The 24,846-nt window shown below is 59.3% G+C and overlaps 1 protein-coding gene across 1 annotated transcript in view; it reads left to right on the top strand.

The window, feature by feature from the left end:
- NDUFA10 (NADH:ubiquinone oxidoreductase subunit A10) overlaps positions 1-19,540 on the top strand; it is a 32,449-nt gene extending 12,909 nt beyond the window's left edge. The window contains exons 8-10 of the mRNA XM_072961977.1: positions 1,060-1,145; positions 9,313-9,421; positions 19,130-19,540. Of these exons, the coding sequence (XP_072818078.1) occupies positions 1,060-1,145; positions 9,313-9,421; positions 19,130-19,198 (264 nt within the window). The 3' untranslated portion in view covers positions 19,199-19,540. The remainder of the gene's footprint in view (positions 1-1,059; positions 1,146-9,312; positions 9,422-19,129) is intronic.
- The last annotated feature ends 5,306 nt before the right edge of the window (positions 19,541-24,846 follow it).

Here is a 24,846-nt window from a genome sequence, read left to right as displayed (position 1 = left end):
GCACACGTGCGCCCGTCCGTGTGTGCGCCTGTGTTTTGGTGCAGTTGGTGCTTTAAAGGATGGCGAAAGGTAAGGTAGAGGAAGCGGGCTGTTTCTTAAGTGATACTGAGGCAATTGACCATCCATTTGTTTTTTTTAAAAAGTCCGTATTTTATATCCTTTATTAAGCATAAGTTACTAAAAAACAAAACAAGATACAAAAAATTCTAGAAGAAAATACAGGCTTTGTGGTCTGGGTTGAGGTGCAGGTGGTGAGAGCACACAGAGAAGGCAGGGCAGCGTGGCTGCTGCCCCCTGGCGCGGGGTAGAGAGGGACGGAGGCCGGCAGGCAGGCTGGCGGTTCTACGCCCGGCCCCGTGCCCTGTCCCTGCACCCCGGCCCCGCCCTGAGATTCTGTCGGAAGGGCCTCCTGCTCGGCCAGATCCAGCTGCGCTTCGTCTCCTTCCCGACAGTCTCCTCTGTGCTGCTGCCTTGTCTGCGTCTAGGTCGTGTTCAGCCCTCGACGGACCGTCCGAGGGCAGGTACCTCCGCAGGAGAAGAGCACATTGTCTAAGCCTGTGTTACTATCTGAGTCCGTAATTGAATGCGCTCAGGTTCTGGAAGCCTGAGGAGCGGCCCGGCTTGGCTGTGCCTGGGGGAGGACTTGTCTGAAAGGCGCCCCCTGGGGGGCCGAGCTGCGCGGACCCCAGGCCGTGGGTCGCAGGCCCTCTCCAAGAAACGCATTTGTTTTCCGGTTGCGATACTGCCCTGAGGGGCTGCGCTGCACCCTCTGGAGTAGAGTTACGTGGGCGGGAATGAGGAGTCAGGCGGGGTGCGGGTCTTCCTCCGTGGTCTTGACCCTCCCTGCCCCAGCTCCTCGTCTCCGGACCTGCCAGCTCGTCTCCACACCGCCGCTGGGCAGGCCGGGCCAGGGCCCACGCCGGGGTCACACCCAGCCCCGCCTCACTGCCGGCTGCCTGTCTGACTCCAGTTCTTTTTGACTTCCCTACTCTGACCCTCCCTGCCAGGCACTTGGTTTATCGTGTACCAGACGTCTTCTCACGACATTCCTCTGTCCAGGTGGTGGAGGACATTGAGTACCTGAGGTACGACAAGGGCCCGTGGCTGGAGCAGGACGACCGCAAGTTTCACAACCTGAGGATGCTGTGAGTCCCCGGGCGTGGGTGCTGTGTGGGGGCGGGGGGGCTGTCTTTTCAAGGCTGGGACTTTGCCTGGGGCAGGCGCTCCAGAATCCTGAAGTAGCTGTGCCTCAGGCCCCCGGGTACAGCGGTGTGCACCCCGTCCCCTCCGCACAGCCTCTTACTTCCTCTGTTCTGGCGGTGAATTAAGTGATTGCAGTTATTAATTCAACAAATACTTTGCTCCCACCGTGAGGCAGGCATGATTCCAGATTTAGGGGCTATGGTATCAAATAAAAGTCCTGCTGTCATTGAAGATGCGTTTTGTGGGGAAGATAGAGAACCCCCAAATCAGTAGAACCTAGGTGGTACTAACGGCTGTGAAGAAAGGTGGCCCTGAGAGATGGGCAGGGAGTGGCTGGGGTGCGAGTGACAGGGCACGCCTGGGGAAGTTTCCCGAGTGTGTGAGGCCTGGGCCTTGTGTCTGGGGGTGGGCACGGGGCATGGGCGCTCACAGGCGGAGAGGTTCTGAGGCAGAGGCACAGCGGGAGGGTGTGCACAGCGGCCCGGCCACTGTGGCGGGAGCCCGGTGCCGGGGGTGGGGAGGCCACGGCGGACGTGAGGGGGTATGCTGAGCATGCCACTTTGTTCAGCATGAGAAGCGCAGTAACTTGGCAGTATTTTGCCCGGAAAGCCCACTAGACGCTGAGCGAGCGCCCAGGTGTTTTCCTGGGCGGGTCACGTCAGCACCTATGCTCTGGTGACGACTGAGGTTCCAGGCCCCGGGGGGAGGCGGGCCTTCGCCCCGCGCGTGGGGATCGAGCTCCGGCCGAGGAAGACCGTCTGGGCTGCTGTGTCTACGGCAGTGGCCTAGGGTTGTTCTGCGGGCGCGTGAGCTGTGCTTCTGGTAGACGCGTTCCGAGCAGGGAAGGCAGACCTGCGCCCAGGAAATGAACTTTCCTGCGACGACCAGTGGCTTCCCCTCATGAGGAGGCCCATGGAGCCCACCCGCATTGTGCCCCCGGGCGGGGCCATGCTGGGGGCTCAGCCCCCGCTGTCGGCGCCCGGGGCACACACACCGGCGGGGCCAGGTCAGTGCTGGGGGCACACGTTGGGGCTGACCTCCTGTGGCCTCCCTCCTGCCTCGGTGGCCACGCCGCCCTGCGGCCCTCGGGGTGAGCGCCAGCAGAGCTGGGCCGGGACGGCAGTGTGGGTCTCCCCTGTGCAGACAACTCTGCTGGGTCGGTTTTTCTCTCCATAGTTAATGCCCTTGTATTTTTTCCACTTGGATGCATCCAAATATGAGCTTGTGTAGAGAAACTGACTGCCGTTAGTTTTCTGTCTGATGCTTGAAAGAGTAATTCTTCCTTTTGAACCTCTCGCTCGATACAGTTATTAAAACTAAGACTTAGAGTTTTATTCATTTTTTTACAGTTGTGTTTTTGCCTTTTAAGATGGAAGAAAGCCTATTTTGTACCAATCGGAAAGATGCTATGGTTGGAGGGGTGGGTATTGAGCAGAGAGAACAGGAGCGTCCTGGAGGAGGGTGTGGGTGGCTGCGAGAGGGCGTGCCGCTAGTGCACCGGAGGGCAGTCCCGGCTTGTGGCGCCGGGGTCCAGACGGCGGGCGGTGAGGGTCAGGGAAGCAGGTGTGCACTGTGGGCGCGCGGAGCTTCTCTCCAGGCGGCTTCGGTCTTCATCATGAGATGGGAGACAGGTCATCAGCCCAGAGTGGCAGTGCGGGCGGGAGGGGCCGCACTGGAGGCTTGAGGAGGGATTCAGCCCTAGGATGCTGTCTAGGCGGTGGGGAGAGGAGTGGTCGGGGAAAGGGGCCGCCGGCGGACAGGGGCGTGAGTGTGAGGTGGGGGGGCTCTCTCCAGGCGAGGCGGGGCTCTGGGCGTGGTCGGGCGGGGGCGTGCCCAGCGAGCACGAGGGCAGGGAGCTGGGTGAGTGTAGCTGCGCAGTCCGCCCGGTGAGGGCCGTGAGGGAAGTCGGGCCGCGTGGGCTGGGGGGCAGAGTCGCGGCTCTCGGGAGAGGAGGCTGGGAGACAGAAGTCCGGGTGAGCTAGGCCCCCTGTGACTGCCGCCCGGCGCGGGCCGGCCCTGAGCCACGCGGCCCCTCCTGTCGTCTAGGGCGTGGGCGCTCAGGGGTGCCCGAGGGTCTCCTGTGTGTCTCCGCGGTCTGGGTTTAACGTGAGCATGTCCCTGTGTCAAATATTTACAAATTTGATTTTTCAATGGCTCCTCATGCCCATAAATCCACTGACTGATACATGTCAGGGCTGCCAGAGCGGGGCCTGCGGGGCCCACCCAGGCCTCAGCGGCGAGGAGTGGTTCTCACATGTTCGAAGGAGCGGAAGGAGGCGAAAGTGCGGATGTGAAGCCCTGGAGCGGCCATCGCGGCCTCAAGTATTTACTGGCCGGCCCTTCACAGGAAGAGCTGTTGACCTCGAGACACGGCATAACCCATTTACCGTTTCTCCAGGGTCGGTCACTTGGGTTATTTCCATTTTTTCGCATCTATAATTCTGTCGTCCTTCCTTTTGCTCCACTTCAGGTTACTTTCTTAAAGTATAAAAGTGGAGCTACCAGGGCAGGCCGTGTGGGCACACTTAAATGCTGCTGCTGTGAGCCTGTTTTCCAGAAGCTGTGCCCCGGCCGGCGCCCTCGTGCCCGTCTCCTCGCGCCCTCACTAAGGCATTGTGGCTAGCACGAGAAGCCGCAAGAACTTGTGGCTCGAGACCAAAGAAGAGCTTCTGCCTTTCTCTGCGACTCACGGGCGCTCCGGTCTGTGGCTTCATTGCCTGTTCACTTGTCCTCTGGACCCTCCCTTCGTGCTTATGGATCTTTTCAGAGAACCAGCTTCGTGCTTTGCTGGTTTCTGCAGTTGTCCTCTCGTTTTCCATTTCATTACCTGCTCCGGTTTCATCGCCTTTTTAATCTGCTTCCTTTAGGCGTCAGCTGTCGTTTCTCTGGTTTCCTGAGGGCGGAGCTGGGATGGCTGACTCCGGGTCTCTCTTTTCTCACGTGAGCGCTCGATGCTGTCGCTGTCCCTCAGGCCTGGTTCCTTTGTGGCCCGAGCGCACGCCCGGTGAGGGCTCTGCCCTCACGCTGGGTAGGACGCTGCGTGGTCGGAAGCTGTCCTCCCCGACGGTCCCGGGTGGTGAGGGGGCGCTGTGCTGCTGCTATGCAGACGTCCCCGAGTCAGGCGGGCGGCGTGGGGTCCGGGCCGTCCGTGTCCTTGCTGCTCTTCCGCCCGCCGGTCTGGCCGTCGCTGGGGGGAGTGTTGGAGGCTTTAACCGCGTGGCTTTAACCTCTGTTTCCCCTTCGAGTTTTGCTCACCTCTGCCCCGTGGGCAGTGCTGCGCTGCTGGCCACGTCGCGCTCGGGGCGCTCACGTCTCCCGGCGCGCCCTCCCCCGGTGCGCGTTCTCGTCCTGAAGCCGGCTTCGTCCGGAGCCCGAGTGTCTTTCCAGCTCTCAGTCCCTGTTGGCCACCCCTTCACCCTCAGCCTGAGCCTCTGGATTTGAAGTGTGTTTCTCGTGGGTGACATCTGGCTGGGCCTTGTGTGTAATCTCTCAGGCCGTGACACAGCTTGGACGGTCGGTTGAAAGTGAGTGTTGGTGCGTTGCTGTGCTGGTCGCTGCTTTCCAGCTGCTGCGCTTGTTCTTTGTTTCCTTCCCCCGCCCCTTTTCCTGCCTTTTCTGGCTCTAACTGGACGTTCTGTGAGTCCACTTTGCCCTCTGTCAGCACTTCAGCTGTGCTTTGTGAAGCGTTGTTGCGGTTTCCCGTCCTCCTCTGTCTGCTCCCAGGTGGCGCTGCCGCCTCAGGGGGCAGGGCCCCTCGTGGCGTGCCTGCCGTCCGTCGCGCTCTTCTGTGTGCCCTGATCGCCCAGCGCGCTGTTGTGCTGTTACTCCAGGACCAGCGATGGGCGCTCGTTCTTCTCAGCTCCCTTCCCCGTCGGGACACAAGCAACAGTGTCCCGGCTCTTTACTTGTTGGAGCTGAACCTGGAGCCCTCTTGTTGTTTAGAGCTCGGGGGTAACTTTGTTTTTTGTTTAGATAGTTACATATGTATATGTTTTTGTAAATTTACCTAAATGATACTATGTACTATATATCATCCTGAACCTTGTTTAAAAAACACCTGCAGAGACGGACTGCAGAGATCCCGCGGCTCACCTGCAGACCAGCACAGGGGAGGGAATAGCACAGTAAAGTGAGTCACGTGAATTTCTTGGTCTCCCAACGCATATAAATGTTATGTCTGCAGCAAACTGTAGTCTGATAAGTATGCAATAACATGTCAGGAAAAAAGTACATACTTTAATTAAAAAATACTTCATCGCTAAAAAACGTTACCCATCCTCTGACAACGCAGGATTGCCACAAACCTCCAGTTTGTGACAGACTCAGTATCTGCGAAGAGCAAGTGAGCCCGGTCTGCCTGAACCCCCTCCTGTCACCTCTGCGTAGCGCTCCACCTGTGGCCGAAACCTCGCGGTCTCAGCCTTAATCCTAGGTACTCAGTGGGTGCCAGCACCGCACCGGGAAGGTGTCTGAGGAGCATTTCCTGATCCCACAGCTCTCCTGAGGGGCCCCTCACTTTACAGGGGAGGAAACCAGACAGTGCACTGTGCCCTGGCCACGGGACGGTGGGGGGCGGGGGGGCCCTGGGCCCTGGGCACGGCCGTCCCGCCCTCCCCCCGGCTCAGGCGTGAGTCCTGGTGGGATGGTGCCTCCTCCCCTGCGGTCCTCTGCTCGAATCCTCTTTCCCTGCTGCCCCCCACCTTCCGCCGAGTCCCACATGAGAGGCTGCTGGGCTCCAGTGAGTCTCCTTCCTTCCCTCTGCTGCCCTTGGGGTTCAAGCCCCTCGTTCCTGATCCCCGGTCCTCGGTCAGTTGTTTCTTCATCCCTCCCACTCCTTGTGTGCGTGCCCGCCAGGTTAATTTTCGTAAAATGTCACAGCGACCCTGTTTTTCTTTACTCAGGCCTTCAGTGGTGTATCTTTGTTTAGGCCCGAATCCAAGTTTCATTTCCTAGAATTAATTCAGAGTCCTGGTCATCAGGTTCTGCAGACTCCTCGTCAGGATACAAACCATCTCCTGAGTCTGTGCCCTTGCCCACCTGCCCCGTAACTGTCCAGAAACCTGAGCCTCCTTCTGAGCATGGCTGTCTTCACCTTCCTCCTGGAGCCCTTCTCTTCACTTTTCCAGGCTGTCGTTTTATCTGGATTTATGTGTGATTCCTGCAAGTGCTGGCTGCTGCTGGGCAGAGCATGTGGAACGTGCACGTGGAACATGTCGCTGAGACGAGGCCGTGTGCGAAGGCTTCCGTGCCTTCCGTGGGCAGTGAGTGCAGGGCAATTTCTAAACGTAATCTGGAGTGTGTGTTAGTTAAGATTCCAGACCATGTCCAAATCCACATGTTAATAAGTTCATGATCTGACTAGTTATTCAGTTATGCTGGCACCAGAGCAGAGAGAAGGACCCTGTAGTTCCCTCGGAGCTTACAAATGCAGTTTTGTAAGCGTGCAGTTAGCTGTTTTCACTGTAAATGCCATTGCTCGTCTGTTCTCCCGGGTTTTACTCCTCTGCCTCCTCGGGATATTTCATGACAGTTTACAATGGTAATTACATGTGTGTTTTTTTTTCCGCCTAAGCACCATTTCTTACTTTAGGGGACTCAAGTGAAAATTATGACCAGTTTTCTAAGGTAATTATGGTAAACATCCCATTTACCAGTTACACTCATTTTGTCCAGAACCCAACCAGATTATGGCTTAGAGCATTTTTGTACCATCTCGGTGACGGGTGTTGGTGTATGATTACGTACGTGTGCGTGCTGGTTTTTCAGCCTTGATCACGTTTGGTGTGCTGACTTACCGGCACAGCCCTGGTGGGCTTCATCCCTGAGCTGGTGACTCACTACCAGTCAGGCCTCCCTCCCCCGGGCCCTGAGCCTCCTCCCTCAGCCCCTCCCGAGCCTGCCCCCACCCCGCCCTTGCTTGCTTCATCACTGAGACCTGTTTCCTCTGAGCCCTGGAGGCTGTGTTCCTCACAGGAGACTCCAGTGCTGCGCCCTCTGCAGGGTGTGCGTTTGGTGTCAGAAGCTGGGGCTTCAGACAACTTTGCAGTTCAGGAGAAACTGAAAAATATGCTCTGGGCGTGTTTTAGCAGGAAGTGTGGCGTTCTGTCAGTTGGGAGGCCGTTCGCGCCGTGCGTCACGATTTGCTGTGTTACTTCTTTCTGTCTTCTGCTTGGAATGAGGCGGCAGAGCTCCTGGTGCTGCAGACTGGACTCGGCGCTCGGTCCTTCGCGCCGGCCCCCCGGCTTCTGGTGTTGGGCGGGTGTGCTCAGCTCTGCGTCTCCTTAACTAGACTGAGGGCTCTGGGAGCAGAATGTTTCCTTTCTCCGCCCTTTGCCTCCTGAGGCATGGAGGCTTCCTGTTGTCTTCGCTCCTGACTCATCTTCCATCTGGAGCGTGTCTGGCCTGTTGGGGGTCGAGACCTGGGGCTGACTGGAGAGGGGCGCCGTGGGCTCCTCGGGGCCCTCGATTTCTCCCGTCGTAGAGTCAAAGAGCAGCTTGGCTGAGGGCAGGTGAGCTGCGGAGCAGTCGCCGTGGATCATTTTTTTAAGCTTCAAAACAGCTGAAGGTACTTGTTCCGAGATTACCCTCGCTGGGGGTTGTGTGTAGACGGCAGTTCTGCCAGATGAAACGTAGGTGGCGCTGCTGCTCTGACTACTGCACACAAGTTCCCGGGCCAGACGGGTCTTTCCAATTTTTCAGTGTTTTTTGAGGCTTTTTCAAGCTAGAGAGAAAACCAGATCATACCCCACCCTGTACTTGTTAACACTCAGGAATACAAGCTTCGTTTTTAGTTGAAATTGCTTACTGTGAGATCACTTTAAAAAGTATCTTTATAGGATAAATATAGAGTAATTTTATTTGTGTTAAAAATGAAAGATGTGTACTTCACATTATTGATATGCGCTTTCAAAAGATCGTCTACAACCAGCTCCCTGTTAAAACTGAGAAAGTCTCATCTTTGAGTGCATTACAGCCATGTGCAAGGTCAGTGCGCGTCCACACAGACACGCCGAGGAAAACAGGTGTCCGGCAGCGTTTGCTGGAGTGACATTTGGTTACTGGATTGTTAGTGGTCGTCCGTGTGGCACGGCCTGACGGTGACGCTCGGGTGTGCCTGTGCCACCCGTCCACGCGCACTCAGCCTGCCCGGCCTTGGTGGTCCCTGCGGTCCTCTGTGGGAGAGGCCTTGGGGGCGGGGGGCGGGCCTGGGCCCTTTCTCCCCAAGTGGCTGGGAGCCCGGTATGTCTGAAGAGCTTCCATTTGGACCATGACAAGCAGAAGCGTCTTCTGCCTTTGTCAGTCATTAGTGGGAAGGGGCCGTTTAAAATAATTGTTTTCTTTGAGCCCTTGAGAGGAGACTTTTTTTTAACATTTCTAGAAGCCCTCAAAATGCTTTCATCTTCAAGTGTAGTGGTTATAGTCAGACTAAATTTAATTTAAAACAAGCAAATTATAACAAAGTATGAATATTTTAGCGTTTAAAATAAAATGGTGAAGCAAGGAGCATGTCCTCTGGTTTGTGTTTCTCGGTGCCGAGAAGAGCAGTGAACAGGACGCTTATGGGCGAGGGTGCAACGGGGGGTCCCGCGGGGCGGTCCACCACCCCTGCCCCACACCCGGTGCCTTGGAGCCCTTGTCAGCCCCGCGCCCCGGATCAGGCATCAGGGCGAGGCACAGAGGGGGAACTGTGGAGGGGCGAGAGGCACTCGCCATTCTTTCCCTCAAGCCTCGTTCATTTTGCAAATTGTTCATGAGAGCATCCCCTGTGTGTGGCACCGTAATACATGGTGTTTGCCTTTAGCTTTCTGTTCCTGCCATACCCATGTTTAAGGCACACTGTGGCTCCTTTTTCATGTTTTCGAAATTGTATCTGTTCCCGAAAGGCAGCTGTCACGGCCGTGAGACTGGGAAGTCGTTCCAGGGGAGCTGTTCCACCAGCCCGGTCCTTGGGCTGCAGGTTCTGCTTCTCAGATGACGGCTTGGGAATGAGTGCTGCTTATTTGAATGTATGAGTTTTTTAATATGGACTTTTTAAAAATCGGCCTTGTAGCTTGTTTTATTATATATTTTTTTGGTGTGTAGTGTGATCACATTTGCCTTATTTTTTAGGGTTCAGAACAAGTTGGAGGTGCTGAATTACACAACCATTCCTGTCTACCTCCCAGAAGTCACGATCGGAGCTCACCAGAGTGACCGGGTCTTCCATGAGTTCACAGAGGTGAGACCCTCGGAGTCGAGGCCGGACCCTGGTGGGTCTCAGACAACTGGTAACAGAGTCACATGTCTGAAAAGTGCTTCCTTTAGTGAGAGAGCTCCCTGCTCACTGAGGTGATTCTCCTTCCCCACGTTGTCACTGTGTGTGGAGCTGGCACAGCTCCTCAGGAGGCAGGGCCCCCCGTCGGCACGGAGCTCCGCACCAAGGCCGGCTCCGCCCCGCCGCTCCCCGCTCACTCTGCAACGCCGGGGTCACTTCTCGTGCCGCCTTCCTCGTCACCGCGGCCCCCGCGCTTATCAGGAAGGTGCGGGTTCCTGAGTGGGGGGGCGAGGGCAGGTGTGGGGGCCCAGCTGTTGATGGGTCTTCTTTCTGATTTTTAGTGAATTACTTGTTTTCATCGTGGCTTGTAGAATCGTTTCAGGCAAGATGTCGTGAGCTTAGAGTGCACTGTGAGTTCTGTTCTGGAACCTGGCCAGCGAGTGAGAGCCGCGCTGAGGATGGTGGTGTGGGTGGGATGGTAAGAGGCCGGCGCGCTCCCACGTCTGCTGTGGCCATGGTTTATTGTTGGCAGGCGTGGAGGGACTGTGTTTGTCGGAACCCCGGCCCCCGCAGCGGCACTCAGGACGGTGGAGGTCCGGGCGGGTGCTCCGCGCTGCTGTGACTCTGCCTCGCTGCCTGCAGGTGCTTGCGGCGCCCACTGGGTGTCCAGGGACTTCCCGGTTCCTTTCTTTCTTTCTTGAGATACTTGGCATTTTCTTTTAAGTAGGTTCTTTTGGTGGCTTTGAAGGTGATTTTATTCAATGTAGAAATTTTGGGAAATACTTAAAACCATAAGGGGATCACTCAGAGGTACCCACAGCTGGTATTTTGGCACGTTTCTTTCTTGCCGACGTTTGAGGTGTGTGAGTTTGTGTAGCATGTCACTTTCTCGCCAAGTGGAGCTGTGCAGACCGGGGGCTGAGCTGGGGGGCTCGATGCCACCCTCACATCAGCCAGAAGACCTGCCCCCGGTAACTGTCCCCCCACATTTAACGACCCGCTCGGCCCTGTTGAGTCCGTCTTGCAGGCGGCGCCGTCCTCTGTCATCACGGCTGCTCTGTGTGCAGCCACCATCATCTTACTTAAGTTCCTACTGCAGGTTCCTCTCCGGCCTCCATGTCCAGGCTCCCCCCAGCCCTCCTCTGTAACACAGGAGCACCGGTGCTGACATGCAAAACCACCAGAGCCTGTCCCAGGCCTGCAGCCCTTCTGTGGCTCCTGTGGCCTCTGTCGAGTCCGTCTTGCGGGGTGGGTGCCCTGGCTTTGCCGTAGCCACCTCCTCACGACAAGCCTGAGGGCGCCCGCGCCCCCCGTCGGTGTCTGTTGGTCCTTCCACTGGCGCTGGGCCTTTAAGGTGGTCCAGAGAGCTTTAAATCAGATAAGTAACTCGCCCTTTTGAGTTGTAAAAGTCTTCCTCTGATTTTGCCGGTGTGGCGATCTGCAGGGTATAAACGTAATGTCTGTGCCGCTGTGATGAGCTCGCGCGTGGTGGGGAAGCAGCGCGGCGCGCCCAGGCTGCAGTCGCCGGCGGGTGGGGCCTGGCGGCCCAGCTTTGTCTCCGTAGTTTCCTCGTCTGCCCGCTGTTGTGTGTGGTGCGTGGTGCTGGCTTTTTATTTGTGTTACAGACACAAAGTTCCTCTTAACCAGACTGACGTGAACCAAGGTATTCTGTGTTTCTAACGTGAGCAGCAGTGCGTTTGCTGTGCAGCTGTGACCCGCAGGCGGCCCGACAGCCGCCCTCGGCCACGCCGGGCGCCGCCGGCGCACTCTTCCCTGCGTGTACCGCGTTCGTCCGTCGTGCGCTTGTTTATCCCACGACGTGTGTATTGAGTGCGGAGGAGGCACCGGACCTGTCCCGGGCCCCGGGAACAAAGCAGTGCGTGACCCGGGCAGGAGTCCCCCCTCCCTGGGCGCTTAGGTCAGGGTGGGAGGAGAGCAGGGCTCGGTAAGTGGCGCCAACGAGGGCTGTGGGCAGCCGTGAACTCCCAGAGCGGGGCGTCTGACTTCAACAGCTCCCCGCTGGGCGTTCCCTCCCCCCGTCTGTGTTTAAATAGCTTATCTTAGTACATGTTTTATATTTTTCTTACCCATTCTTTGTATTTATTTTCTTTCTTGCTTGCTTTCTTTTGGATTTTTTAAACATTTTCGTTTTTGTCTTTTTCCCTAGGGGAGGCACAGGGGACTGAACCCAGGACCTCGTGCACGCCAAGCACGCGCCCTACCCCTGACCTCTACCCCAGCCCCTTTCACAGCGTCATCCCATTTCCCGTCTGCTCACCAGTTCTCAGCGCTCAGTCGCTTTAGTGGCTGACCTGGTAGCTCAGGTCGCCCTTGATGCGTGAGCTCCTGGGGCCGGTTAGCAGTCCTCTGGTTCCCTTAGAGCACTTGTACCTCCGTTTGCCCCACTCCTGTCTTCCGTGCTGGTTCTGTCGTGTGTCGTAGTTCTTCATGTGTTTTAGGCCCTGGGGACACTGTGGTCATCGTCTGTGCAGTCAGGTCGTGCCGGCCGCCCACGTGGGTCTCCCTCCGGGTCTCCACACCTGCACATAGGGGCACGTCCTCCGTCTGAGGAGGCTTTGCTGACGACGGGCTCTCACCTCGTTGTTTACGAATGGTCTTTACTTGTGCTAGATTCTGTTTTCTAATTTTTTAACTTACAGAAATAACGAGAATAGAAAAATAATGTCTTCTGAACCTTTATGAGTAAGTGACCAACATTACGCCGTCATCTCCAGCACCTCAGTGCGCACGGTCCCCGACTGCGGCCCCTGTGGCAGCGCCACCGGGGCGCTCGCTGGCACCTCTCAGGCCCCGGTCCAGGCCTGCTGGGCCAGATTCTCTGGGGACGGGGCCAGCGAGCCTGTTTTAAGGAGGCCTCCGGTCAATGCTGACACACACCGAGGTCTGAGAACCACGGCTTTGTGTGCGATTCTCCCAGACGAGCACGTTGTCCTGCCGGCCTCAACACAGCCGCCACAGTCAGGAAATAACGTCCACGCGCTGCTGCCGTCACCGTAGGCCCCGGCCCAGGCTGGTCAGCTGTCCCAGTGATGTTCTTCAGAGCAGACAGGTCTGATCCAGCGCAAGGGGCTGCGTTTAATCGTCTCGTCTCTTCCGAGTCTCTGAGTCTGAGCAGGTCTTGGGCTTCTTTCACGCTCAAGACCTTGACGTGTTTGAAGGTCACAGGATGGTTGTTTCCGAATGTCCCTCCGTTTGGCTTTGTCTGGTGTCCCCCACGATTAGGGTGCGGTTTCCTGGTGTCACGGTAGGAGCGTCAGGGACATCGTCACGTCTTGTCAGGTGGCACGTGGTTCCCGTTGTCCCGTCGCCGGTTAGACTGGCTGCGGTCACCTGGCCGAGACGTGCCCTTTCTCCCTGTAGCTAATGTCTTCGGGGGAGGTGCTCTGAAACCATGTAAGTGTTCGTTTCCTCCTCAGACCTTGAACGGTTTTGGGGTCTGCTGGTGTGCTCGGCTGAACTCGTTCTCAGCATGCTCGTTGCCAAATTGGTGTTCCCCTAACTGCAGTCCTCCTGCGCTGCTGCTGAGGGCCTGCTGTAAGGAAACGCCTTCCTGCTCTCTGTTCACTCAGTTACTTGTTTGTGCCGCTTTAGGGCCCCTTCTCTGCCGGGCCGGGCTGGCAGCTTGTCCCCAGTCCCCTCCCTGCCGAGGGCTTGCTCAGCTCGAGCAGGTGGGGGTGGGCGGGGCCCTGGAAGGAAGCAGTGCCCTGCGGCCCCTCGGGAACCTCCCTTCCTTTGAGGTCTCAGCACAGGTTTTTTTCCATGTGTCGTCCATTTTTCCTGGCGGCTTGGGAGGGCACTTGGTCCGCCCTGTCTGCCAGAAGCTGGACGTAGTCATTTCAACCAGTGACCCGGGAGGCTGTCTGTCAGTTCTCATCGCTATTGTGTTTGTCTTATTTTTGATCTGTGGCATTAAAGAGACTCTGCTCTGTTGGGCTTGTGATTTTAACGTTTAGAAACGCTGAAATCTTTAGTCAGTGTTTACATGGTTGGAGAAATCTAACTTAAAATTCTTCAGTATTTTAAAGAATAGCTTCATTTATAGAGCAGTTTTAGATTTACAGGAAAACTGGGAGGCTGCTGGAGAGTTTCGTATCCCCGTTTCCCGTATTAACACCATGCGTTAGCGTGGGATGCCGTCACTGACCGACGTGCGCGCCTCGTCCTTAGTTCCCGCGTGTCCGTCCGTCTCCGCTCCGGGAGCCTCTGCAGGCGCCGCGTGACTCGTCGCCGCCTTGTCCCCAGAAGCTCCTCGTGGCTGTGACTGCTTCGCAGACGTCCCTTGTTTGCAGTAGTCCTGACAGGTTTCAGTTCAGCTCAGCGTTCTGTGGAGTGTCCGTCACCTGGACTCTGTCTCATGCTTTTCTTGTCATTTGCCTGGGCCTGTGTTTGGGGAGAGAGACCCCACCTCACATCCCATCGCGTACCACCAGCGAGGCGCGCCGCTGCCGACGGGGACCCTGGCCTCCCGCCGCGGGCTGTCCGTCCCGCCGTGCCAGCGCCCGGCCCCTCCAGGCGCCCTGCGCGCCACGGGCTTCGTGCTTGTCCGCTGAGTATTTACAGGAATGCTGGTTTTTTACAAAGAAATTCAGTTGCTTGATGTTAAAAAAAAATGATTAATTGAAATGAGAGAGAAGGTAACAGTGGCTGTGTCTCCTCCTTCACAGAAACTCCTCTGGACGCTCAGGGCGTCGGAGGCTTCCTGCCACGGGGGGAGTGGGGACCACTTGCTAAGACCTGGGGAAGTGGGACAGGGCCGGTGCCCCGAGAGCTCGGCCGGCGGCCCAGACAGAGACCCGGAGACCTGGAGCCCGCCCTGCAGGGTGGCGTGGGGCTGCCCGCCCAGACCAGCGCCTGGCACGGCGGCCACACGGCACGGCATGTCTGCTGGGCTGTCACCGAGGCCACCTGCTCCTTAGTTGACATCGCTGGGGCCTCTCCAGGGCCAGGTCCAGACAGGATCACAGCTGTGTGGCTTCCTGTATTTCCATTTTCACAACACAAGGAAGGCCTTGGTGTGGTTAGTCTCACGTACCCACGTATGTGATAGCCAGTGTGTCTCTGGGCTCGATTTTCCTTGAAGATGTCTTGACCAGGACGAGGCCGGAGTGTCATGGGGGACAAGGGGAGAGGCTGGGCAATGAGGCAGCTGACCCCGAGCACCTGCTGTGCCCCGGGCCCGCGCCGTTGCCCCGGGGAGGCGCTGCTGTCGTTACCCCCACTTGTAAGTGGGCGCTGAGGCACAGAGAGGTTGTCCGAGGTCCCCCAGCTCCCGAGTGACACCCCCCACCGCCCACCACCAGGGCTTGGGGCTGCGTGACGGTTAACTCGTGAGCCCTGCCCCTTCAGCTGTGCGTGAGGCAGGGGCCTAGACGAGTGAGGAGGACCTTTTTAGAAGAGAAGAGAGCTTGGATTTTCCTACGAATAGGAGGATTTTTGGACTCTTGGGTTCGTTTTGCTTTGTTGATCCTGTGACCTTGGCGTTTTGGTCAGTCCTGCGGCTGGCCTGGCTGGGGTCCTGCTGGCCTTCAGCCTTCCGCTAGGACTCCGGGGGCTGCCTGGGGATCGCAGGCTTCACCTGAACTGACGTCGGCAGAGGGCTGTGAGGACCTGAAGTCTGAGAGGTACTTGGCAACACACTCTCCATTCACACAGCCCCGCCCCACTTCTGTAGTTGGACTTGGCCCTGTGCGCGTTCATGTGAGTACTGAACGTGTGCGTGGCGGCCTGCTGACTCAAACACGGCAGCAGGTCACTTTCTGTTTCCACACAGCCCTTCCTTGGGGCAGACAAGCGAGTCGCTGTCCTCTGCCCACTCAGGTGCTTCCGGCTGACGGAGGCCAGGTGCTGTTCAGGTGCTGGGTTTCCTTCCTGAGTCTGATCGGGTCCAAGGCGGGCGTTGCTGGGACAACAGAATCTTCTGTTTCCTCTCCTGCTCTTCTTATTTCTTTGCTATCTCAGGTTACTGTTTTCATTTTCAGTGTCATGTTACTTACTGGTTTTTTAAAATAGATGTTTAATGACTTTAATATGTTAACACTGGATGTTCTTGCTTTTTGAAATTCACTTTAATAGCGACAAACCTGCAGTAAGCAGAAAAGCATTCGGATCGGTTTATCTAAACCTGCCGAAGAGGAAAGGCACGGACTTGGTGGTTTCAGGTTAACTCTCGACAGACCTTAGGCAGAATTTTTTAGATTTTTATGTTAAAACACAAACTCTGCATTTAGAAGTTGTTTAGGGTGAAAGTAAATGTCTAGATCGTCGGTCTGTGTTCATCAGTTGCGGCTGGGAGAGGCGTGAGGACCTGCCCGCCTCTGGGCCTCGGGCGCGCCTCGCGGAGGCCGCGAACTGAGCTTCAGCGTTAGCCCTGCTGTCTGCGTCTCTCCACACGGAAGATGACACGCGGCCCTTGGAGCAGGAGGGCGGCGTGAAAGGCGCCTTGTTGGCAGGCGCGCTGCCTGTGCATCATGCAGATTTCCACGTGGACCTACTGGGCAAAGCAGTGGGCGCTTAGGTTCAGGGCCTTCCTGCGCGCGGCGTTAAGACGCTGAAGGGACATGATGTTGTGGCCTTCGTGGCAGCGAAGATGAGACCTAAACATGGGTATGTTTGTGACAGGCTGTGTGTTTACGCGTAAAAATAGGAGGCACTGACTTCTAAAATGAAAGATTTTTTTTGAAAATGAACTTTCATAAGATAAGATTTTTTTGAAAGTTGATTTCAGTTTTTTTACACTTGACTTATGCCTAACAGTAATGGGGACTCGGGGAAATCGTGTATCAAAGAAGTGACTGATAAATAATTTCCACAGTACTGCTTTTTAAAATTAACGAAAAATTCTTAGCAACGCACGGGAGCGTTTAAGGGGTGGAGACCGATGGCCCTGAGCTGCCCCGGAATTAGTGGCCGTTTCAGGCTCCTCAGAGCATCCAGAGAGCGGGTCAGCAGTGCCGGAGGCGGTAGGAGCAGCGCAGACTCAGAGCAGGCCACGCTTTATTCCGGCCCTTTCCAGCAGTGCAGCATGGGGTTTGACGCTGGAACTAATCCATGTGTTTCATTCCTCCACGAAAACTCTTCCCGCTAAGAAATTCCGAGCATCATTGAACACCCCTGAGATGATGGCTAGGAAGTAAAAGTCGCCTACGGCGGGTGTTTGAGGTGCGCGCTAAAGGGCGTGGAAGGGCTGAAGTTGGCCTTCCCGGCTCAGCGTGGTTGCGAACTGTGCCCTGACACGCGTCCCCGAATCTCACGGCTGAAAACGTGAGCCTCGGAGCGCAGAGTTGCTTGGCGGCTGGATGGAAGGTGGAGGGAGGAATGGCACGCCATAAACCCGACAGAGGCCGCTGATGGAGAAACGGAGCTGCCGCGCGTTCTCAGGCGCCAACAGTACGCGAGGAGTTGCCCTGTAATGCGGTGCGTCTCCACAGGGTGGCCAGAAGAGGATTCCTGGGCTGGGGATCAGGGTATCTGGGCGCAGGTCGCAGCCTGCAGTGTCGGGGTCTGAAGGTCGGTTTAGATGCGGCTCTGAAGTGACGTAAAGCAGCAGCTTATTTTGCATTTCCGCTGTGAAACATTCCAAATGGGAGCCCTCCTGGGGTTCTCTGTTGGCTTAAATGCACTGAAAGGGGACCCTGAGGATGTGGGAACCCGTCTCTGGATGTCAGAGGCCAGTCAGACGCGGCCAGGGAGCAGATTTTGTGATGCAGTTAAGAGGTTCTGGCTGGACTCTGCGGGCTCGTATTTATTCTCCGCTCCGTGGTTTAAAATGCAACCTGCAGAGCAGCAGCAGCGGAGCTGACCGGCCCCCCCCCCCCCGGCCCGTCCCCAGGGGGCTGCCGAGCAGCCCGCGCCTGCAGAGCCGGGGCTGGAAGCCTCTCGCTGGTCTCTCCTGGGCCGCAGCGACACTGGGGTCCGTCCTTCAAGTGAGGAGAGGCCCTTCCTGGCGGGCCACTGTCCAGGTGCAACAGGACCTGAGCGCTCCTTTCCCGCTGCAGCCGCTGGCTCGTGTTGGCAGGTGGCTGGGACCCCCCGGGACGGGGGGGGGGCCTGCTGGGGGAGGAGCGCACACGGCTCCTGCCCCGCCTGCTTCTCACCCGCAGCGGCGGCCTGCTCTCCCGCTGGCTCCCTCCCCTCATTGTGTGGACCCGCTCGGGTGCCCCTCACAGGGTGCGGAGCCTCCTGTGTGCGTTCCACGCGGTGCCACGCCCGCCGCCGGCAGCTCAGCGGGCAGACGGCAGGCGTGGGCCGTCCCCCGGGTCTGGAGAGAGCCCGGTGTCTCTTTCCTCTTCCCACTTCTGGAGGCCGCCCGGGCTCCTGTCCCCATGTCAGTCTGACGCTGCTTCTGCCGTCACCTTCCCTGCCCCAGTAGGCCCCTCGTGATGGCCCCGGGCCCACCAGACGGTCCAGGACGACCTCCTCACCGCAGGGTCTCAGTCACTTCTGCAGAGTCCCTGTGCCAGTGGGCCCACGTGGTCACAGCTTCTGGGATTAGGCACGGGCGTCCTTGGGGCCTTATTCTGTGACCACGGACCCCCTGGACCCAGAGACTCTGCTCACACCGGTCTACACACTCCACCCCCGCCACCTGCGCCGACCCGGTCTGCACAGGCTCAGCCCCCACCAGCCCAGAGTCCACGCTCGGACCCAGCCTCCATCCGCGAGCCCATGTCTGTCTCGGCGCCTCTCCCCTCCTCCGCCCTCCCTGGGAGCCCTCGTGAGTGGGGGTGCGTCCCCTCCCTCCCGCTACCGGGCGGTGGTGTGTTGGCCCCTGTAGGTTCCAGCCAGCTGCCCACTGCCCGTCTCCCTGCGCTGCTTCCCGACAGCCGCCACTCCCGCCGCAGGCGACCGTCCCCGCAGACGCATGGCTGGTGCGGAACATCTTTTGCTGAGTAGAATGAGGGAAAGGCTGATTTCTTTTTTAAAATGCTTTAGTACTTGTTCTTAAGGGCAAAATTTGGAAGATTTTTGTGTGTCGTGTGTGCAGATCTATTGTTTAAACACATTGAATTGAAAACATGAAAAAGAAACTCCACATTTTGTTCCCACCCTGTAACTCGACGAACCACGCTGTGCCTGGATGTTCCCCCGCCCCACGCGCGGCTTCTGCCAGGCTCACAGCCAGGCGCTCGGGGCGGCGCTGCCCTCGGTGACCAGTCACAGCTGCGGGCCCTCGCCCTCACCTCAGGCTCCCTTCCCGGGGGCCCTCCTGGCTGTGTGAGGGGGCCTCTGTCCACCCCTCCACATCCACCCTGTCTGTGTCCTGGGACGCTCACCTCCATGGACTGCGTCCCCTGGCCACTGCCCCGACTTCCCGTAGGGTGACCAGTGGGCGGCGCTGGCAGGAGATGGGCGGGTGGAGGGGATGGGGGCACCGAGACATCTCCCCCCAGCTCCACTGCTGCCCTGTGACACCCCCGTCCCCCCACCGCAGCTCTGCTGGCCCCCCTCCCCCTCCCGACAGTCGGGCGGACACTTGAGGGCAGAGCTGTGTTGTGCTTTATCCCCGCGGAGCCCCTCACCACTCCAGCAGGACGCGCACGGAGCCGGCCTCCCTGGCCCTGGCCACTGAAGGGATGGGGTCAGGAAAGGCGTCAGGTGTGCTGGGGGGCGGGGTCCGCTGTAACCCAGTGCTAACCCTGCTTTCCCCCGCAGCTGCCTGGCCGCAAGTACAGCCCTGGGTACAATGAGGACGTGGGGGACAAGTGGATCTGGCTGAAATGACGATGCTGTGCTGACGCGGCCCAGGGGACAAGGACGAGGACCCCCCAGGCCGCCGCTGCCCCGGACTCCACGCAGCTTGCACTGGGGCACCATGCCTGGAAATTGTGCCGGGGAAGACACAGCCTCCAGACAGCAGCGCCCGCGGTGTGGCCGAGGGACTGTAAGGCCGCTCCCTGTTGGAAGGGGGGCCTCCAGCTCTGACTTGGGACAACTCGTGCTTGCCCCCAGGGGAGAGGACGCGTCACCGAGGGGCGGCCTCGCATCACAGTCACGCTCTGGGCCGGGCGGAAGTGTGTGCTGCTCCTTCACACACCGAGAAATAAAACCGTTCTGTGGCCCTTCTCTCTGTCGTGCGTCTGCACACACATCCCTGCCACACACTCACGTGTGCGCACACACTCACCACTTGGCTTTGATGCGGGTGGTCTGATTAAGATGTTCACTAGGGTTGAAGGGTTTTCGGAAGCATTTGCTCTGTTTGTTTTAGGATGTAACTGCTACCCTAGAGAAGAGGGGGAAGGCAAAGAGGGGACGCCGGCAGGGGGAGGCTGCCCGAGCTCTGCAGAGCCCGTGCTTACGCCTCCTGGGGGCGGGGGTCCGGCGCCGTGTCAGCGGGAGAGGCACAAAGACAGAGCAGGAGACTCGTTGCCTAAAAACCAAGCTGTCGCTCAGAAACGAGTCACGTGAGAGAAGATCACGCTTGTCTGTCCCCTCTACCGAAACAGGGAACAGCGCGCTTCCCTGGCGCGCTCGCTGGGCGGGGAGGCGGCGTCAGCTCTGCTGTGTGGGCCGTTAGCCGTGTCTCCTGCTCCAGAGCTCCGTGAGTCCAGTGTGCTCGCCCTCAGCGCATGCGGCTGTTTGAATTTAAATGAATTAGAATTGAATGCAGTTTTAAGCTCAGTTCCTCAGCCACACTGGCCACAGTTCACGTGCTCAGTAGCCGCGTGGCCGGGGGTTTCAGTGCTGGACAGCAGAAGAGGACGGTGTCCCCCCCGTGGAAGGTGCCCGCGGGCCCCGCTGCCCTTCCCGCCCTGCTCCCCTAGCCCGCCCTCCAGCCTTTCTCTCTCTCTCTCTCTTTCCCTCTTCCTCCCGCCCTCCCTGCCCTCCCCTTTCTCTCTCTCTCACTTTGGATTTTAAGAATTGAACATAGTTTCCCAGCAATTACCGAGTTGGAGTCCAGCTTTAAGTGGCCAGCATTTTGCGTTTCCCTGAAAAACAAACTGCTTTAATCATTAAATGAAAGTGCGCCAGGCGTCGGGCCAGTCGTGGAGTGTCTTTTGGTCTGAGCGCCTCACAGATCCATTAAAGAGGAGAGGAGAGAAAAGCAAAGCAGCTAATGATCTTGCTGTTCCCGGGGTCCCGGCCGGATGAGAGCGCTTTGCTTCGCCCCGCCCTGCCCTGCAGGGCGCCCGGCCCCAGCGCTCAGCGCGCCGGGCTGCCCAGGGGCGCGGGCGGCTCCGGCTGTGTGTGCAGCCCGCGCCCGGGGGCTCGGACTTGGTCTTGTGAAGCCGAGAGTGAGTCGGCGTCATGTCCTGGGGTCCCCTCTCCCGTGAGGTGGGGCAGAGGAGAGCTCGTGCACGGTGTCCACGTCCTCTCTGCGGACTGAAGCCCGGGGCGCTTGGCAGGCACCCCGAATCTCCCCGCTTCAGAGCTGCCGTGAGCGAGTTTCACAGGAGGGCTTCCAACCCTTAAAACCCCCTGGGTCCAAATCAAAGTGCGTGTCGAGCGCCTCCTGCTGGACGGTTAGGAGGGAGGTGCTGTCAGGACGCAGGCGTGTGCGCAGGCGTGAGGACCGGCCCTGAGTCTGAGAAGGTGCTCATTTCTCCCTTAAAGGGCCTTTCTGTTGCGTGGTGTGTGACCAGAAGCGTGAGAACTGCGGTTGCTCAGAGGGAACGACGGACAGTTCCCGACGCCGCCTCAGCCAGCGGGTCACTGTCCCCGCTGCTGACTGTCCACTGGGCAGAGTCGCCCGCTGCAGCCGGCGGCCCCCGTGCTGAGCAGGTGCGCGGCCGCGCAGCAGGCGGAGGCCCCCCCCTGCCCCGAGACAGCAGGTGTGCCGGGGACTGGCCACGTGGCTCTCCCATCTCAGGGGTCCGGTCCTGAGACAAGAGTGAGAGGCGCTCTCGCCCTGCTTTGCCAAAGCCCATCTGTTTGTCAGGGCCCCATATTCTTCCCCAAAAGCACATCGGCCGCCAGTTTGGCTGAGGACCCTCCTGTGCCCCATTTACTTAGTGGTCGCCCATTGCTGGCTGGGTCGTTCTTCCCAGCACACATGTCAAAACAAAGGCGCAGGCAGGCAGCTGCCTCACTGCAGGGAGGTGCAGGCCCTGCTCACGCTGGGCGCAGAGCTGCAGGATCTGGGGGTTTGGCGGAGCGGGGGCGGAGAGAAAGCTGCAATTACTGTCGGTGGCGGGCTTTGGGGAGAAAAGCCCGTGTAGGCAGAGCCGCTGGCTGCTCAGGGCTGGATGAATGGGAGCGTGCGGCCCCGTGAGTGTGGGCCTCACATCTGGAGAGAAGGGAGAGCTGGGGCCGGAGGCTCTGCTGCGGGAGAACCGGGAGCCAGGAGACGCGGAGGCGGCGGCGAATTTTACAGAGGAAAGTGCACTTCTCAGTCTCGTCCGGACAGAGCCGGGTGGCGGGGCCCTGGGCGGCGCAGAGCCCAGTCAGGACGAGTGCGGCATCCCCAAGCCCACGGCCCACGGCCCCGGTCCCCGGCCCCGCTCAGCTCGCATCACAGGTTCTCCTCCCAGGAGCAGTGACACGCGGGCTGGGATTGTCTCCAGACACGCCAGCAAGCTCCACGTCTATACCGCTGACTTGCCGGTGTTGAAATTCCTCGTTAGAAAGCATAGTCAGAGCAGCGTCTCACCGCTGCCGCTTCCCAGTTCCGGTCCTGAAGCTCCCCGCTCAGACCCCACTGCCCCTCGTGTCTTGGCAGGTGCTCGGGTTAGTGCCCTGCAGCTTCATGGAATGAACTTTCTGAACAATGAGGCTATGCCAGCGACTGTATTAAAATCCCGGCTTTTAATTTTGAGGCCTCCAGTGTCCCGGGCACCGCTTGCAGCCCCAGACATGGGGGGGGGCAGGGAAGAGTCAAATAGCACAGCTCGGGGGGACGCTCGGGCAGTGGATCCAGGTGTGGGGTCACTTGTGGGGAGAAGTGCTGAACGCTGTGAGGCTCGGTGAACCCACGCATGGGGCGAGTGTTGACTGAGGAGGTCCAGGCCTGGTCCCCAGGGCACCCAGAGTGGACGTCTGGGAGCTGAGGATATCTGGTGGGGGTAGCAGGTGGGTGGGTAGCAGGTCGGGGGGGGGTAGAAGGGGTGGGGGGAGCAGGGGTGGGGGAGCAGGTGGGGGGGGTAGCAGGGGTGGGGGAGCAGGTGGGGGGTAGCAGGGGTGGGGGAGCAGGTGGGGGTAGCAGGTGGGGGGTAGCAGGGGTGAGGGGAGCAGAGGTGGGAGTAGCAGGTGGGTGGGTAGCAGGTCGGGGGGTAGCAGGTCGGGGGGGTAGCAGGGGCTGGGGTAGCAGGGGCTGAGTTAGCAGGTGGGGGGGTAGCAGGGGTGGGGGGAGCAGGGGTGGGGGGAGCAGGTGAGAGGAGCAGGTGGGGGGAGCAGGTGGGGGGAGCAGGGGTGGGGGGAGCAGGTGGGAGGAGCAGGTGGGGGGAGCAGGTGGGGGGTAGCAGGGGTGGGGGGAGCAGGTGGGGTGAGCAGGTGGGGGGGAGCAGGGGTGGGGGAGCAGGTGGGGGTAGCAGGGGTGGGGCGAGCAGGGGTGGGGTGAGCAGGGGTGGGGGGAGCAGGTGGGGGGAGCAGGTGGGGGGAGCAGGGGTGGGGGGAGCAGGTGTGGGGAGCAGGTGGGGGGGGTAGCACGGGTGGGGGTTGGGAGAGCAGTGGGACAGGCGGGAGCAGAGAGCCGGGGTCCTAGGAAGTCGTGGGTTCTCTTCTGAGCCGCACTGTAAAGTCACTCTCTGACCGAAAGCCCACGAGGGTGAGCCCTTTCCCGGTTCCTCGTCGCTGATCCTTACCCTGTTTGGGAAGCACAGTGGCTCAGCGGAGGCCACACCGCGCGACGTTTTCCTCCATCAGCCACTTCGGGGGCCAGAGGTTACCCTGCTGAGCACCGACTCCCGCGGAGGCAGAGACACTGGCCGCAGGTGAGCGCACTTCTCCTAGCGCTGCTGTGGAGTGGACAACCTGAGCCCTAGACACACACCAAGTGGGGCCGGGCCCCGCCTCAGTCTTGGGGCAGCATCACTTAGGTGCCCAGTCCCCCTGCCGCTGCCAGGGCGAGGCAGGTGCGCCCCGGCCCTCTTCCTGTTTGTGATGCTGGCTTCTCGCAGGTTTAGAGGAGTCGCCCCCGTGTGCGGTGAAGACACCTCTGTGTTGCTTGAGTCCCATGCATCTCGCCGGTGATGCTGGGGGTGGCCCGTCCCTGCCTCTGAGCACAGCCCAGGGGTCACGCGGGGCCGGGTGGGCAGGGCATCAGCAGCCACTTCTGGTTCCCCTGTTGGGTCAGTGTGCCTGCCTCAGCCGGCATGCTTTTCCGCAGAGAATGCCACACCCCTGACCTGAAGTCTGGTCCCTTTCCCTGCTCCTTGCCTACGCTCCTGTCCCCATCCCTGGGCAGCTGGCCCCCAGCACCCCGCCACGTTGGCTAAGTGCCCTCCCCCGGGGACGCGGCCCCAGGGCCTGCTGCAGTGTTGGCCCCTGAAACCCACCTCAGTGCTGCTGCTCCTGCCCTCAGCCCCGCAGGTGCGAATCAGGGTCGCCCCGGACGGGAGCGTGTCCACAGAGGTGGCCGGCGGTGGTGGCCAAGCCGGGATTCACGCAGCACTGCGCCCGTGGGTTGGAGGTGCTGACGGCCCCTCCTAAGAACCCAGCTTCTCAGGGTCAAGCCCCTGGGCCCGCTCCCAGCTTCCCCTCTCTCTCAGTCCAGACTCCACCGGGCCCCGCGGCCTGGTGGGCGTCTCCAGGGAGGCGTGGGTCTCCCAGCCCGCCGTGTGGGCCTCTGCCCCGCTGTCCCGGGCCCTGCGCTCTGGGAGCACCTCTGGAAGAGGGCAGTGGGTCTGGACGCAGGTGGACTCAGTGCGGCTGCTCAGAGTGGACCCTGCGGGCCGGAGCCGGGGGAGGGGCCGGAGCCCCGAGTGGGTCCTGGTGTTGGCCGTCGGACAGCACGGTTCTGGTCCTGCTGTGCGCACTCCCTGCCGTCCCGAGACCCGGACGCCTACTCCGGTTCTCAGTCCCTGCACACCGACGCCCCGAGGGCCTGCGCACCCTCCTCTGGCCCCTGCACGCTCTGCAGAAGGGTTTTGCCCCCCTGCCCCCCAAACACCGAGGTTGCTCCCAGGGCAGGTTTCCGCGTGGGTACTGTCTGTGGGGTTTGTATACTTAACATGAGGCGTGTTTCTTGGTAGATAAATGCAATAAACTCACTCCTGTTGAAATCAAAAGCAGAAAGACTTGTTCCGCATCAGCCAAAGCCGAAATGAAAATGAATCCGTTCTGTGAAGGGGGGAGAAGCCTTGCTGAGAGAATGTGATTTAGATGCAGAGAGAATTCCAGCTGGCTAGAAGTCCCCGCTGCAGAAAAGGCGGCAGAATGAGCCATCTGTCTGAGGAAGCGCTGCTGTCCACGGCGGCGACAGCGTCCGGCCC

The sequence above is a fragment of the Vicugna pacos genome, chromosome 5, assembly GCF_048564905.1.
Source record: "Vicugna pacos chromosome 5, VicPac4, whole genome shotgun sequence".
Taxonomy (NCBI): Eukaryota; Metazoa; Chordata; class Mammalia; order Artiodactyla; family Camelidae; genus Vicugna; species Vicugna pacos.
This window is presented reverse-complemented; position numbering and strand designations above follow the sequence as displayed.